This window comes from Eschrichtius robustus, chromosome 1 (genome assembly GCF_028021215.1).
Source record: "Eschrichtius robustus isolate mEscRob2 chromosome 1, mEscRob2.pri, whole genome shotgun sequence".
Taxonomy (NCBI): domain Eukaryota; kingdom Metazoa; phylum Chordata; class Mammalia; order Artiodactyla; family Eschrichtiidae; genus Eschrichtius; species Eschrichtius robustus.
Genome location: NC_090824.1, coordinates 917358 through 931832, shown reverse-complemented (window position 1 = coordinate 931832; position 14475 = coordinate 917358). Strand labels below are relative to the sequence as shown.

Genomic DNA, 14475 nt, shown 5'->3' with positions numbered 1-14475 from the left:
CAGCTTCTCCTCACAGGAGTCCCAGACTCCACAGGCCCCAAATCCGAACTCTTCCCCGACCCCGCTCTGCTCTTCCGCCACCCACCCAGCTCCTCAAGCCAGAAACCACTGCTCCCCTCCCCCTCACTCCCCGTCTAATCAGACATCAAGTCTGCCTCTGATTCTGTGTCCTCATGTCCAGCCCATGTGCTTGAGGAGGGGGGCTTCTTGAATTGGGAGAGACAGGCTGGCACACGATTAAGTGCTGACTGGTCACCTGATTCAGACGTACAGGGTGTAGGAGGCGGTCACTCACACCCTGAGCAGAACAAGCCCAATCAATCAGCTACCAAACCGTGGTTGAAAATAAACACGGTTAAGACTACAAAGAAGTCTAAAATACTTACTGAAATTAGGCAACAGAAGAGGCCCACAGCCGCTCTCATCACCCCAGCGGCGAGCGAGGAGACTTTCAGCTCCACGCTGCGACAGCAGAGTCCAGTCCCGAGCAGCCCCAGCGGCGGGCAGGTCTGGGCCCATCCTCCAGCCCAGGCGTGAGGGGGAGAGCTGCAAGAAATCCCCCCCGAGCAGAGGCAGCTCTCGCAGAAGTGGGGGTCGGAGAGCAGAGAGAAAGCCCCTCTGGCGGGCACTCTGGGGTTTCTGCCACCAAGTCTCAATCAGCGTCACAGAGCTGGGTTCAGAGACACAGGCCTGGAGAGACCTTGGCCATTGTGTAAAAAGGAGCCTGGCTTCCCTGATGCCTCCACGCTAGGGAAGGGGTCCTGAGTGACCACGCAGACGGAAGCCGAGAGATGCCCAGGGACCCAGTGTTGGAGTCTGCCAGCCCAGGAACCAGCCACATGGGGGAGGAAGCAACAGACAGCCAGGACACGTGACAACGTTTATTCTAAAAATGAAAGACGAGGAAAATACAACATCAAAATATGGAGGGAAGCAACGCAAGCAGTGCTTAGAGTGGAATTCACAAACTCCAGAAAAGTAACAGAACTGGGATTCATCACTGCCTGACAAATCTCAGTACTTCAACCTGCATTGCCTACGAGCTTTTTAATCACCTTCTCGTGTGATGATTATCTCATATCACTTACTGTCCATAAAGATAACTCGATGTATGTTTATTAGCGACGGTTCAGAAGTTTCAGTGTGAGGACCTGCCACTGGCCAAGGCTTGTACCTTGAACTGTCCTCAGGGCTGGGAACCCCTCCGCAGTCTTTCCTTTCGAGGGCTGGCTGCTGCCTCCCTCCACGAAACCCCACTTCCCCTCCCTCCACGTGCTCCCGGGACATCGGGCCCTGCGGACAGCAGCAAGCGAATTCCAAGTCCTTCCGGGGGAGGAGCTGGCCGGAGCTCAGCTGTGCTCAGAAGCAACTGCAAACACACACCATGACTCGCTCCCCACAAACCCAGCTTCCTTACCCAGAGCCCAGGACCAGCCCAGGAGAGGTGGTGGGGTGAAGGCAGCAGCCTTCCTTTTCCAAAGTTTACAGACACGTGACCACACGCACACGGGGGTTTAAAGCCCCGCCCCGCCCTTCCATATTCAATTCAAATCCATCGCCAGCAACTGGCCACCTGCCTCTGCTCCTCTCTGGAGAAACTCTGATGCTTCCAGAGGAATCGGTGTCCAGCAGGGCCCCACCTCGCCCTGCCCAGGACGTCTAGGCCATCAGCACCTCAAGGGAGCTGCCGAAATGAGTGGGTGGCTGGAAAGAACCCGAAGAGCAAAGGGAGGAAGGAGGGGTCACTAGCAGGGGCAGAAAGGAGGCTGGGGTCTCAGCCTCTCGGGTTGGGAACCCTAAAGCCGAAGCCTGGCTATAGGCGCTGCCCGCTCCCCACCCTGAGCCCTGCCTGTGTCATACTGCGGAAGGCTGCCAGATAAGACACTGTAGCTACCCTGAAACTGAGCAAATGTTTTAAAAAGATAGAAATGCCATAAAGACACAAAATACCGCTTTAGGTTTGTTGCTTATAAAACATACACTTAAGCTACTTTCCACAAGGAAATAACTTTCAAACTCTGAAGGAAGCAACCCTTGGATGTTGAGAGCCACAGCCTGCCTCTCACCCACAGCTTCCTGACCAGGCTAGGCTCCCACCATCGGCCCAAATCCAAGTGCGCTGTCCCTCACCTGTCTTCTGCCACAAGAGCTGGGGTGGGGAGAGTTGCCTCAGAGCCCTGCGAGGTCAGGTGATGAAGTCGTCCCACAGCCTGCCTGTCAACAACCCACGGGGAATCCCTTCGCAGCCCCACAGTCTCCCTTAGATAATCTGGCTGAGCTCAACTAGGGTAAAAAGACCCACTCGAGGACTACGACATGGTAGATAATTGACAACACATTTCCACTTTGTTGGATAATTTTTTAATAAAATGAGGTGCACACCACTGACACTAAGAATGGCATATGCGCAAAAGAAAACAACCCTTTTTGGCTAAGGGCTGGAGAAGGAAGAAAAAGCACGAGAAACGGGAAACGTGGGGTGGGTGTGCAGAGAGAGTGCAGTCTCACTTGCAAACAAGTGAAAAAGATCTAAAAGTCGCGGGCGGTCTCGGTGCCTGGGGCAGGGTCACAGGGCACACACACCACCCAGCCAACCCCACCGTCAACGACCCTCAAGATCGAGGGCCCACAGATGACATGTGTACAGACTTCTTTAACACTAGACTTAAATTTATGCCACCACTCTCCAATCCAGTGGTGCACGGACACGCGCCTTCCCCAAACACACTGGCACACTGGCCCTGCTGACACGGGTCCAGCAGCCCGGCCAGGCAGGGGCACGCGGAGGGCAGCATCTTCGGGAGGAAGGTCAGCTGTGCTGGGAACCCGCGCAGGAGGGGCCCCGAGTCACAGACCCTCTGGAGGCACCGCCCAAGACACCTCAGGGCGCGCGTGATCTCCAGGTAGACCGTACCTGACCGTCGGCTCTGAAGACACTTATACATAAATAGGCATAAATAAAACCCTCCAAAATCTACACTGAAGTCTAACTGAGACGTGGCTCGCACAGCAGATCTGGTAAAGGCACCACCGTGCAAGGCCTTCAACTCTGACCTCGCTCTGACCGCAGCAGTGGGTATGGGCAAGGCTCACACCCGAGTCTAAAGTGGAAATCACAATGTGTGGACACTGCAGACTCAGGGCAGTGACGCTTGTTGGAAAAAGAACAGTGTGTGTTAAACCTTAAAAAAAATGAAATACACCAACTGCAACTGTTTAGGTTATAAAAGTTTGTAATGTAGCAGCAGAGAATGTTTATAGAAAAAATATATTTTTAAGAAAATAGCTAAAAAAATCTAAAGTGATAAAAGTATTAAAAGTTTAAAAATATATCTTAAGACAAAATATTGCCCAAAACATATAAAACTTAATTTTAGAAAATTCACCTATCTAAAGTTGGATGAGGCTGGATGCGGAAGGGGGCTGGCATCCTCCAGCGGGGCTGTAGCAGGACACAGACGAGGGCCCAGGGCAGCCGCGATGACCGGCCTGCGGGAAAGCAGCCCAGCCCTGGGAGGGAGGGAGAGGGGGGAGCGGGCGGACCGGATGCTGTTCTGGGTCGGTCTCCTAATCGCAGACAAACCAGAGGCCAGCCCCGGCTGCAGGGCAGCGGGCACCCACACCCCCAGCGCGCCGGCTGCTTTCGTGGGCCTTGCAAACACATCTGCTGTGTGCCGCGGCCGCGGCTCAGGTCTCCACCAGGATCTCCACCACGTGGTCCAGCTCGCCCAGGTCCGACTTGCAGCCGGCACTGGGGGACGGGGTGGCCGTGGCGGCGAAGGCCTCCAGCCCGTCCTGGCCCGACTTGGCACCGCCCACCATGCCGGTCAGCACGGCGTCCAGGTCGTAGTAGGAGCCGTCCACGTCGGAAAACAGCTCCTGCACCGCACCGGGGCTTTGACTCTCCAGTGTCTCAAATATCTGATCGAGCGACTTGTGAAAGCTTCCTCTGTTTTCTCGAGGACCGTCCCCGTCCCAAACGGCACCAGGAGGGGCCCCGGGAGCCTGTGCTGCTGGGACCACTTGGAGCTCAGAGGCCGGGTCTCCGGGGTCAGGGGCCGGGCGCGCCCCCTCCCGCGCCGAGCGGCACAGGATCTCCGTGGACACCAGGCGGTCGCGTGACGCCCGCCCCGCGGTCTGGGGCACCGGCACGCACCAGCTCCCGTCCTGGGTCATCTCCTCTTGGATCTGCCGGACCGTGTTGGCGATGAGGACCGAACGGCACAGGTTGGGCTCCACCAGCATGTGGCACAGCTGGAGCTTGACCAGCGACATGTCCAGGAGCGACTGGCGCTGCAGACTGTACGCGGGCGCAGCCTCCTCGTCCTCCGCGCACTTCCTCTTCAGCCCTCGCGCAAACATCGTGCCCTGCGGAAACCGAGAAAGATGCCGTTGAGCCCACTTCAGGGTCCCCGCAGACTCTGCCCCAGATTCAGTCTCAACGTCAGGAGTGACCCACGCAGACAGGGGCGCGGGACGGGGCTGAGGGGCAACTCCAGGTGGCTGCAGCCCCTGCGCGCCTCTGGCTCAAGCCCAGCCACAGAGACCCTGTAAAGGCTGTTCTAGATGCCACCTCTAAACCGCAGCGCAACTGTCTCCATCAGAAAAGATAAATGGGGCTTCCCTTGTGGCGCAGCGGTTAAGAATCTGCCTGCCAGTGCAGGAGACAAGAGTTCGAGCCCTGGTCCGGGAAGATCCCACATGCCGCGGAGCAACTAAGCCCATGCGCCACAACTACTGAGCCTGCACTCTAGAGCCCACGAGCCACAACTACTAAAGCCCGCGGGCCCTAGAGCCCATGCTCCGCAACAAGAGAAGCCACCGCGATGAAGCCTGCGCACCGCAATGAAGAGTAGCCCCAGCTCGCCGCAACTAGAGGAAGCCCGCGCGCAGCAACAAAGACCCAACGCAGCCAAAAATAAATAAAATAAATTTAAAAAAATAATAAGTGGACCAAAAACAGGATAAATGCATTTTAAAGAGCTCGGCTGAACGGGAACACCGACTTTCCGAGTGTTGGCGCCTGGGAGGGAGGAGTTTGGGCACAGCACGGGGGCCGCGGGCAGGACGGGGCCTCGCGCTCGCTGGCGCTGGCGGGCTGAGTGCCGCGCAGCCGGCTGACTGAGGGGTCCTGGCCACCAACAGCCGTTCCTGCACGCAGGCGCAGGCTCCTCAGTGCTTTCACCAGCAGGGGGCCCCCACGCGTGCCACACAGCCCCCCTGAAAAGCTGTGCCCCAGAAGTTTCAGGGGAGATGCTGGACCTGCAGGGAGCCCCCGGGGCACTGGCGGAGCAAGCCGGGACGAGCGCTCTCCCGCCAAGGGCGGGCTCCGCCAGGCTGGGCTCTGCCTGCTCGGGTAGGCCACCCGTCCCCCTTCCAACTCCTCCCCTCCCCCCGTGTCTGGAAGGCCCAGGCCCAGGGGCGGGGTCCTCACCAGGGCTTGGGGCAGCCTACGGCCACCCAGGCGGCATCACTCAGAGTGGACTCCGTACCAGCACCACGGCGTGAAGATGCTGGCTGGTTCCTGGGCCTCACCCGGGCCGATGCCAACCGGACGCAGCCAGCTCGCTGCACCTCTGCTCCCAGAGGCAAAAGTACAAGGAAGCTGTCCCTCTGAACAGACTCCAAGTTGGGAGACCTTCGGGGAATTAAAGAGCGGAGCAAGAAAGGGCCCCAGCATTCCCCCCACAAGCACCCTGGCGAGGTCTGTCCTTCGAAGCACAAAGTTAAGCTATAACGCATGAACTGTCTCTCTTTTCAAGTTCATAAAGTAGATAAACATTTTTATTTCAGATAATCCATTTGAGTTATTCATCAAGAGGGTTAGAATTTTTTTTTTAATAAATTTATTTATTTATGGCTGCATTGGGTCTTCATTGCTGGGTGCGGGCTTTTCTCTAGTTGCGGCGAGCAGGGGCTACTCTTTATTGCAGTGCGCGGGCTTCTCATCGCGGTGGCTTCTCTTGCTGCGGAGCACGGGCTCTAGGCGCGCGGGCTTCAGTAGATGTGGCACGCAGGCTTAGTAGTTGTGGCTCGCGGGCTCTAGAGCACAGGCTCAGTAGTTGTGGCGCACGGGCTTAGTTGCTCCGCGGCATGTGGGATCTTCCCGGACCAGGGCTCGAACCCGTGTCCCCTGCGTTGGCAGGCGGATTCCTAACCACTGTGCCACCAGGGAAGTCCCAAGAGAGTTAGAATCTTTTAAATACGCTAATTTTTGGATTTCCTTCTTTAAAAAAAAAAACAAAACCATCCCGTGGCCCCCTGTGGCTGCTGCTGGCCTATGACTGCGGCGTGGCCAGGGGCTCTGGGACCGGGTGGCAGCGCCTGTGCTGCCCGGCTGATGGGAAGCTCTGTGGTGAAGGAAGAAGCGGCCCTGCCCCCACCTGCCCCCAGCCCCGCCAGCCGCAGCCTTACACAGACGGAAAAAGGTCCCCTGTCGTCTGAATCTCCTTTCAAGGTCATAGCTCTCACCTCCTGTGTATTTAACATTTAAAAAACTTTTTAAAAGTGACTTCTTGGGCATTTATCCCAAAGAAATGAAAACCAATGTTTGTACAAAAATATGTACAAGAATGTTCACAGCAGCTCCACTCGTAAGAGCCCCATACTGGAAACCGAGCCCTTCAAGCGGGGAGAGGCTGCCACTCAGGTGCCAGCACACAGCACGGAGGAGTGACCAGTGGCTGGGGGACTCGGATGGGTCTCAAGGGGGTCATGCAGAGCAAGAAAGCCAATCTCAGAAGGCTGCCCAGGGCAGTCTCCACCTCTGTAAGGACCCTAACACAACAGATGGGTGCGCGGCCAAGGGTGAGCCCAAGGGGCTCTCTGGGGCGAGGACATGGCTCCGTGTGGGGACCACGGTGGGGGGTCCAGGAAGTGCTACGTGAGCTCCGACTGCACAGAACCGCACACAAGCGCGCACGCACACACACACACACACACGAATCAGCTCCGTGGCTGCTCGGAAGCCAGTTTCCTGGTGGGGATGCGTGTCTGGGCATCTCACGCAGACGCCCACACTGGGCGGCAGGGCAAGGAGGCACCTCCAGGACGCTTCTTTACAACTGCCCCTGGACCCATAACTATTGATATTTCAAAACAAAAAGTTTAAAAACTAAGTGACTATAGCTCATTCCCCTCAAGACTAATTTCCCCAGAACAGCAAACAGGTCTAACTTATCAACATAACCCCGAGGCCACAGCCAATCGTAACACTTGCACACACCCGCTTATTAACTGTCTTTAAGTGAATGACAGTGCAACCGGGCAGGACACCATGGGGGCCTTCCCGGTACAGGCCTTCCCCCACAGCCTCTGCTTTAGCTCCTCTCCGAAGTACCCAGATGATAGTAACTGATGCACATTTCCTGAAGTTGTTTTGCAGATGTGAAAACCTCCCCCACCAAATGGAAGACGTTAACCACTTGATGGCCAGGAGCGAGCGCGCGTAGCCCCAGGCCTCCCGGAGCCTAAGGACTGGTCCTGCGAACCCCTGTGACAGCGCCCTGTTCCCTCAGCATCAGCCAATCAGAAAATCGTGCACGACCTGATCGCGTACCCTGCGACCACCCCCCCCACCCCCGCCCCTTCCCTCGCCCAGCCTTTAAAAATGCTTTGCCGAAACCCCCCGGGGAGCTCGAGGCTTTTCAGGGCAGGAGCCACCTCGTCTCCATGCAGGGCCTGCAATACACCTTTCTCTGCTCCAGACTCTGGTGTTTCAGTTTGTTTGGCCTCAGTGTGCATCCGGCACACGAACTTGCGTTTACAAAAGCAGCAGCTTACCACCAAAATACAGGAAAAATACTTCAGTGACTTCTAGTAATAAGGGATTCAAGTTTTTTGTCTTGGCTACAAATTCAACTTTTACAGTCTTTTTCCCCCCAGTTACTTGTGTAAAAGTCACTGGCTTAAATTGTCTAAGCATATTGAGAATTACTATAAATTATGTCAATAAAGACGTAATTTATTTATAATATAAATTAATTTATAATTAACTATAATTAATTTATAATTCATATGAATTATGTCTATAAAGAGACACCCTGTGTTGGGGTGAAAAAAATTAAGTTTCAAGGGTTCCTCTGTAGCAAGTTAATCACCTCTGTCTTTTAGCATCTTTTCGACCAAACCTAAAATCCTGACTCTGCACAGCGACCAATTTAATTTAGGGCCCAGGGACTTCCCTGGTGGTCCAGTGGTTAAGACTCCGCGCTTTCACCGCCAAGGGCCCAGGTTCCATCCCTGGTCAGGGAACTAAGATCCCATAAGCCCTGCAGCGTGGCCAAAAAAAAAAAAAAAAGATTATTTAAGGCCCAAACCAAACTCCCTCGAGTAACACAATTAAGCCTGAGTTTACCGACAGAGGAAGTCGAGCCACCCTCCACGGGCCCCATGCAGCTCAGGTCAGCAGCCACTCAGGCTGGCGGGGTCGGGCCGGAGACCACAGCTGACCCACAGCCAGGAAACCCTGGGACCCCACCTCCCTTTCCGTGAGGGGTCCTCAGAACCCCCAGCCCACGAATTCACAAGTGGTCAACCCAGGGGGAGCCCCGGGGGCTGAGCTCAGGGCCGGCTGCAGCCCGGTGTAGTCAACACCTGGGGCAGCACTGCCAGGAAAGAAGGGCAGAGGGCAGGCTTACGGCTATTCGCTCTGAGAGACGGAAGGGACACAGTGATGACACCCGATCCGCCTGGGACACCCAGCCACCATCACAGGAACCAGCCCAGGAAGCAGCCTGCTCCCTCAGCGCCAGACCTGCAAGAAGTCAGACCTCCATCTCTAGCGACAGCCCAGGAAGCCCTGCAATTGCCCTGTGACATACCCCCAGTGGCCTGGCTTGATCAATAACCCACGGCTTCCACGGTCTTTGTCCTCGCTTCCCACTGAGGACCAACCGGAGAAAACCAGACGTGCCCCAGCCATCACAGTGGCGCCCGGGTCTCGCCAGCCGTCCAGCTTCCCCAGCCCCTCAGCCCCCATCAGGACCCCCGAGCCCCCTCTCCCCTGCTGCCCGAGTCCCTGCTCAGCCCGGTGGTGGTAGTGGTGGCGGCGGCTCCCTGGCCGCAGCAGCTTGGAATAAACAGCCTCTGCTCTCCTCGCGAGGCAGCCTTCGTTCACCTCCACAGTCACTGCAGATAATCGGGAAAGAAGCAGAAAGCACAAGACAAAGACACTCGGGAAGCAGTCATCACGTCGGCTCCCACCGCTTCCCGAGCACGTTCTCCTCTGCGTGTTTGAGTCTCGGCAAGTCCTGCTTTCCTTGCTCACCACACCTTCCCTGTTACTCAGAACTTTACCACCACTTCGGACAGCCGCGCATCTGTCCCAACATACAACGCCCTGATCATACTGACGGCTTACCCAGGGCTCTGCCCTCCCAGCCTTCCAGGCGGGTGGAGGCGGCCCTCCCAGCTCCAGCACTGACTCCTCAGCGCATCTGCAGGGCGAGGGGCAGCGCGACTTTACCAAGCTGCCTTCAAGGAAGGAAGAACCAATTCTCCCTCCGCCATTTCTCCTGCACTGATGTGTCACAGCTGCTGGTGAGCTCCCCCTGCGCTTCACCGACGGTCCCAGCCCCAGCTAGACCCTCCCCGACCACATCCCTACCCCTCCCACCCCACACAGCACTTCTGCCTGCTCAGGCCCCCCCACCAGCCAGTTTCACCACCCGACATACCATTACTTAAGACTGAAAATCAGCCAGTTGAATGGGTGAAGTGTGGTGTATCTGACAACGGGACACCACTTGGCAAACAAAACCCACCATGAGACGCAAGGACACGCCACGATGGATCTCAAAACACCACGTGAATATGAGTAACAAAGCAAGAACAGGAACACAGGGACCGTACTGCTATGTATATGAACTCACTGAACAGGCAAAGCTAACCCAAGTTGTTGCCACTGATGAGTCACGACTGGCGGGAACTCCCTGGGACGGTGGGAATACAGCCCCTCCAGATGGGCGCCTGGGTCACACGAGAGGATGCATTTGTCAGAATTCACTGAACTGCACAACTAACATCTGTTCGTTTCACTGCATCAAATTATACCTTCATAGTAAACAAAAATGCATCAATAACCAATGTGATGGGGGTGGCTACCACATTAAATCTAAACACTTTAGATACTGCCCCCCCCCCCGCGCCCCGATGGGCAGGCCAGAACACATACAAGCTCCAAGTCAGCCCAAACTACTCCCCACAAACGTTCCAAAGCCTAAGCGACTGTTAATTTGTGCCACACTCCACAAAGAAGATGCTGGCCGACTTACATCTACGGAAGGGGGCAGCCCGTGGACAGTGCCCGCCACCCAGAGGCTGGGTGAGTGGGTGGGGTCACGATGATCTCAGAAGGTGGCCTGCGAGGGTTCCCCCTCCTTAGACATCTGTGTCTGGGACAAAGTCAGAACAGAGCACGGTTCAGAAGGGACCCTGAGAGATGCTCAGGGCAGAGGTGGGGACCCAGAACCCCTAGGCTGGCCTGGTGGAGCACAGCTCCCTGCCCAGCAGTGATTGTGGCCGGAGGGCACTGAACCCTTCCAACACGGGGTGACACAAGGCCCTACGCCTCCGAGGCTGTCCTAACCGCAGAGCCTGACTCACCGCTGAGTGCTGAACAAAAAAATGTTAGGCATTAGCCACCTCCGTCACCTCCACAGTCGTCTCGCCACGTAGCTGGTTAAACACCCGAGGCCCACCGAGTCCCCACAGTTAGCATGTGCCACACAAAACCCTCCAACATCCCCGGACAGCCGGCCGCCAGGGTTGACCCCCGTGGCCGCACAGCACCGCCCTCAGGCCTCCTCCAGACCAGGCGCAGGCCGGGCAGAGGAACGTGAAGACGGACAGACAGGTCAGGAGTTCCACGTGGCGGTGAAGCCAGGGGGGGCACTGCGCCCGCCCACCCCAAGCACTCCCAGCAGAGGGGACCCCAGTCACAGCCAGGTCCCCGTTCCTGAGCAGCTCTCACGCCACGTGGCCACCATCCCAAGAGCCGGTGGAAAATGCAGATCCCCAGATCCAGAGCAGCAGGGCTGGGGGCGCTGGGGATAGACTCGTCACCATGACCTTCAGCCACGGCCAATCACTCTCGTGAGTTTCAGGTTTCTAAGGCAAATCAACACGAACACTCTCAGTTTCTGTCTCACTATCAGATTGGCTTTGAAATACTCATCAAAGAAAACTGAAGGCAGAGCAGGCAAAACAAAATTTTGAGAAGGCTGCCTCTGAGTTGTGTGGCGGTCACCCCTCCACTATCGCCTGTCTGCAGCTTTCATAAGCTAGCACTAAAAAGTTGTTTTCAAGTACTTTTTTTTTTTGGCTGTGCCGTGCAGCTTGTGGGATCTTAGTTCCCCAACCAGGGACTGAACCCGAGCGCACAGCAGTGAAAGCGCAGAGTCCTAACCACTGGACCTCCAGGGAATTCCCTCAAGTACTTTTGTTACTTGGAATAAAATACACAAACCTTCTCTGCCTGGGAATATGTTCTCCTAGCAAGTTGAGGGAAACTTCCAGCCCTCCTTCCAAGATAAAACCTGTCATTCTCTCTCTCCAAAAAAAAGAAAAAAAAAAAGGTCGTAACTGATTTTTTTATTCTGAATTTCTACTTTAATTATAATACATGGTGAAACTTGAAAATAAAGAGCAATTGTATGTAGGAAGTTCATACAATATTTAACTTAATTTTGTAAGCGGACAGTATCTTCTTTGGCTCATTTTAACATAACAGTAAACTCAGTCTGGCTGTTCTGTGTAAGCAACACAGGGCCCCACAAGAGGAAACACGGCGATTTCCAGCAGAGGGAAACCCTCTACTTGGACCACAGCTTCTCCCAGCAAACAGTTACCTGGTGGATGCTTTTCCTGGGAATCCTGCTTTGGGGACAATAAGCTTTTGAAAATGTAGAGCTGCGCTTGCCTCTGACTTGAGGAAGTGAGTGCCTGGTACTTTTCCTAGTCCTCTGACTGCAGCAGGATGTGGCGGAACAAGGAGCCCACTGAAGACAGCTCCCTTAGCAGCCAGGGTCTGGGAGTCCTCCTCCCCCCACATCCTGCTCCCCTCCCTGATGTCTGTCTCCACTGGACTGGGCAGCTTAGGCCAGCCTGCAGGGGAAGCAGACAGAGCACCAGCTTCAGGCCACCCAAGGCTGGCATTCCTTGCTCCCTGATACCCCCTGGACCAGCTTAGAGAGAAGCTGGGTCTCCTACAGTATGGGGAGGGAAGCTATTGCAAAATATCCTTAACATTCCTTTTCAAAGCAATTAAAACTGAGACACAAAGGAAAAGAACCCAAACTGAACACTCACAGGCATGCAGCCTACTACAGGGAGGCAGCCCTGCCCTCCGGGGTTCCAGAGAAAGGTGCCCCTGGCCGGGCCATTTCTGGAAGGCAGTATAGTATTGCAAATCCCAGTTCTGCTAAAAGGACCTAGGATGAAATTCAAGTGTTCCATCGCTAACACTCACCACCCACTCCTCGCTCTACAAAGAACGCAGATTAGGAAGGAAACCTAGAAACATGGACAGATGGGTGAATAAAAGGATGGACGAATGGATGATGGATTGGTGGACGGGTGGGTAGATGGGTGGATGATGGATGGAAGGATCGACCGGTGGGTGGAAGGAGGCGTAGAATGAGGGATGGATGAGTGACAGAGGAGCGGCAACTTGGTGGCACTGTGGTCAGGGCTGTAAATCCAAGTCGGCCAGACAAGTGGCTCCCCAGGGTCCCTACAGGTCTCCCAGGAGGGTCTTCGTGGGAACCAGGAGGAGCAGGAGGGCCTGCACTGACCCCTTCCAAATCAAAGGTAAGAAGACAATGTAGGGACTTCCCTGCGGAGGAGCCCAACAGACCCATCGTAACTGTTTCTCCTCTTAAAAAGAGCCCCCAATTAGGTTAAAGGCAAGGCTATATATTACTTTTGACTTGAAATGGTGCGGAACAGCCAAAGTTTAGTCTGCGGCAGCAGAGGGGGAATCCCAGGAGGCCGGTCACTCGTCGAGCTGGCGGGGGGCGCCGGTCATTGCGACTGCGCCCCCTTCTCCGACGCGCCCCCGGACCCCCAAGCCGCCCCCTCCCCCGGACTACCCCCAGCCACCCCCAACTCCCCAGGCTGTCCTCAGCCCTCCGGGTCCCCCGCCCCAGGCCGCCCCCCAAGGACCCCACAGGCTCCCAGGGTCCCCGACCACGCCCGAGCCCTCCCGGGAACCCCGCCGCCGCACAAAGACCCAGGCCCCGCCGAGAAGCTCACCTGGCAGCCCGCGTCCGCGCCGCCCGCGCCACCGCCGAAGGAGGGGCCGCCGGGAGGGGCGGAGCCGCCGGGGAGGGGCCGCCGGGGGCGGGGCCGCGCAGCGCCCACAAAGGGTCGCCGTGGCGCCGGCCGCCCCGCCCGCTGATTGGCCGGGCACGGGGGCGGAGCCTCTGGTTCAAACCATGGGCGGGGCCTGGCGCCCGAGTTCCCGCGCGGCCGCGTTGGCCGTTGGGCCCGCGCCCTCGGCCGCGCCGCCCCCGGCGGCTCCCAGGTCTCCGCGCGCGGCCCCAGTGCGCCTGCGCTGGCCTCCGGAGGGTGGGGCTGGTAGGGCCGGAGACGACGGGGTGGAGGAGGGGGAGAGGACGGGGTGGGGGAGGGAAGCCCGGCGCCTGTGCTCCCTGGACTGCGCGTCCCTCCAGGGGCTTCAGGTTTACCTGTAAGAAATGAAATCACAAAAGTCGAAAGGAGGGACTTCCGTGGTGGCTCAGTAGTTAAGAGTCCGCCTGCCAATGCAGGGAACACGGGTTCGTGCCCTGGTCCGGGAAGATCCCACATGCCACGGAGCAACTAAGCCCGTGCGCCACAACTATTGAGCCTACGCTCGAGAGCCCGCGCACCACAACGAAGAGCAGCCCCCGCTCTCCGCAACTAGAGAAAGCCTGCACGCAGCAACGAAGACCCAACGCAGCCAAAAATAAATTAATTAATTAAAAAGAAATGGAAAGGAGAGGAGGTTTCTTTAAAAAATAACTTCTTAATGGAGAGGTCCTAAATAGGATACACAGAAGGACTCACAAAACTAGATGAAAACTGTTATTGTCATGGTTTATTACTGCGAAAGGATGCAGAGATAAAGATTACATCTTCCGTGTGTCGGGCTGGAGCCAGGAGGATCCGTGCTCGCTCGGGGCTTCCACACCCCCACCCTAAATCTCAACTTAGACTATGTGGTGTGGCCCCAGGCCCCCAGCAAAACACTACTAGCTGGCAGGACATCCCCTCCCAGGACTCGAGGGCAAAGACCACACCTCTCCTTGGGCAACTTTCCTTTCTTTACTACACAACAAGGGAAATCCCCAAGCTCAACGAAGATCTTATTTCTGTCATCTACTTTTAAATTATGACTGATGACATTATATCAGGACATCTCAGAATTTTGGGGATTTCATACAATTTTGGAATAGTTATATTAATACATACGTATACAAATATAAAGTTAAA

At 56.0% G+C, this 14475-nt stretch overlaps 1 protein-coding gene across 4 annotated transcripts; it reads right to left on the bottom strand.

The window, feature by feature from the left end:
• Positions 1-2345: 2345 nt before the first annotated feature.
• On the bottom strand, positions 2346-13313 carry CDCA4 (cell division cycle associated 4). Of its 4 annotated transcripts, none has more exons than XM_068539491.1 (2): positions 13255-13313; positions 2346-4368 (listed from the first exon to the last, which is right to left on the bottom strand). In XM_068539491.1, the coding sequence occupies exon 2, from the start codon at positions 4360-4362 to the stop codon at positions 3688-3690; it is 675 nt and encodes a 224-aa protein (XP_068395592.1). In that variant the 5' UTR covers positions 4363-4368; positions 13255-13313; the 3' UTR covers positions 2346-3687. The 4 variants fall into 4 exon arrangements, with proteins under 4 accessions (XP_068395592.1, XP_068395582.1, XP_068395601.1 ...); XM_068539481.1 differs by lacking the exon at positions 13255-13313 and adding an exon at positions 9678-10559; XM_068539500.1 differs by lacking the exon at positions 13255-13313 and adding an exon at positions 9362-9554.
• Positions 13314-14475: the final 1162 nt, after the last annotated feature.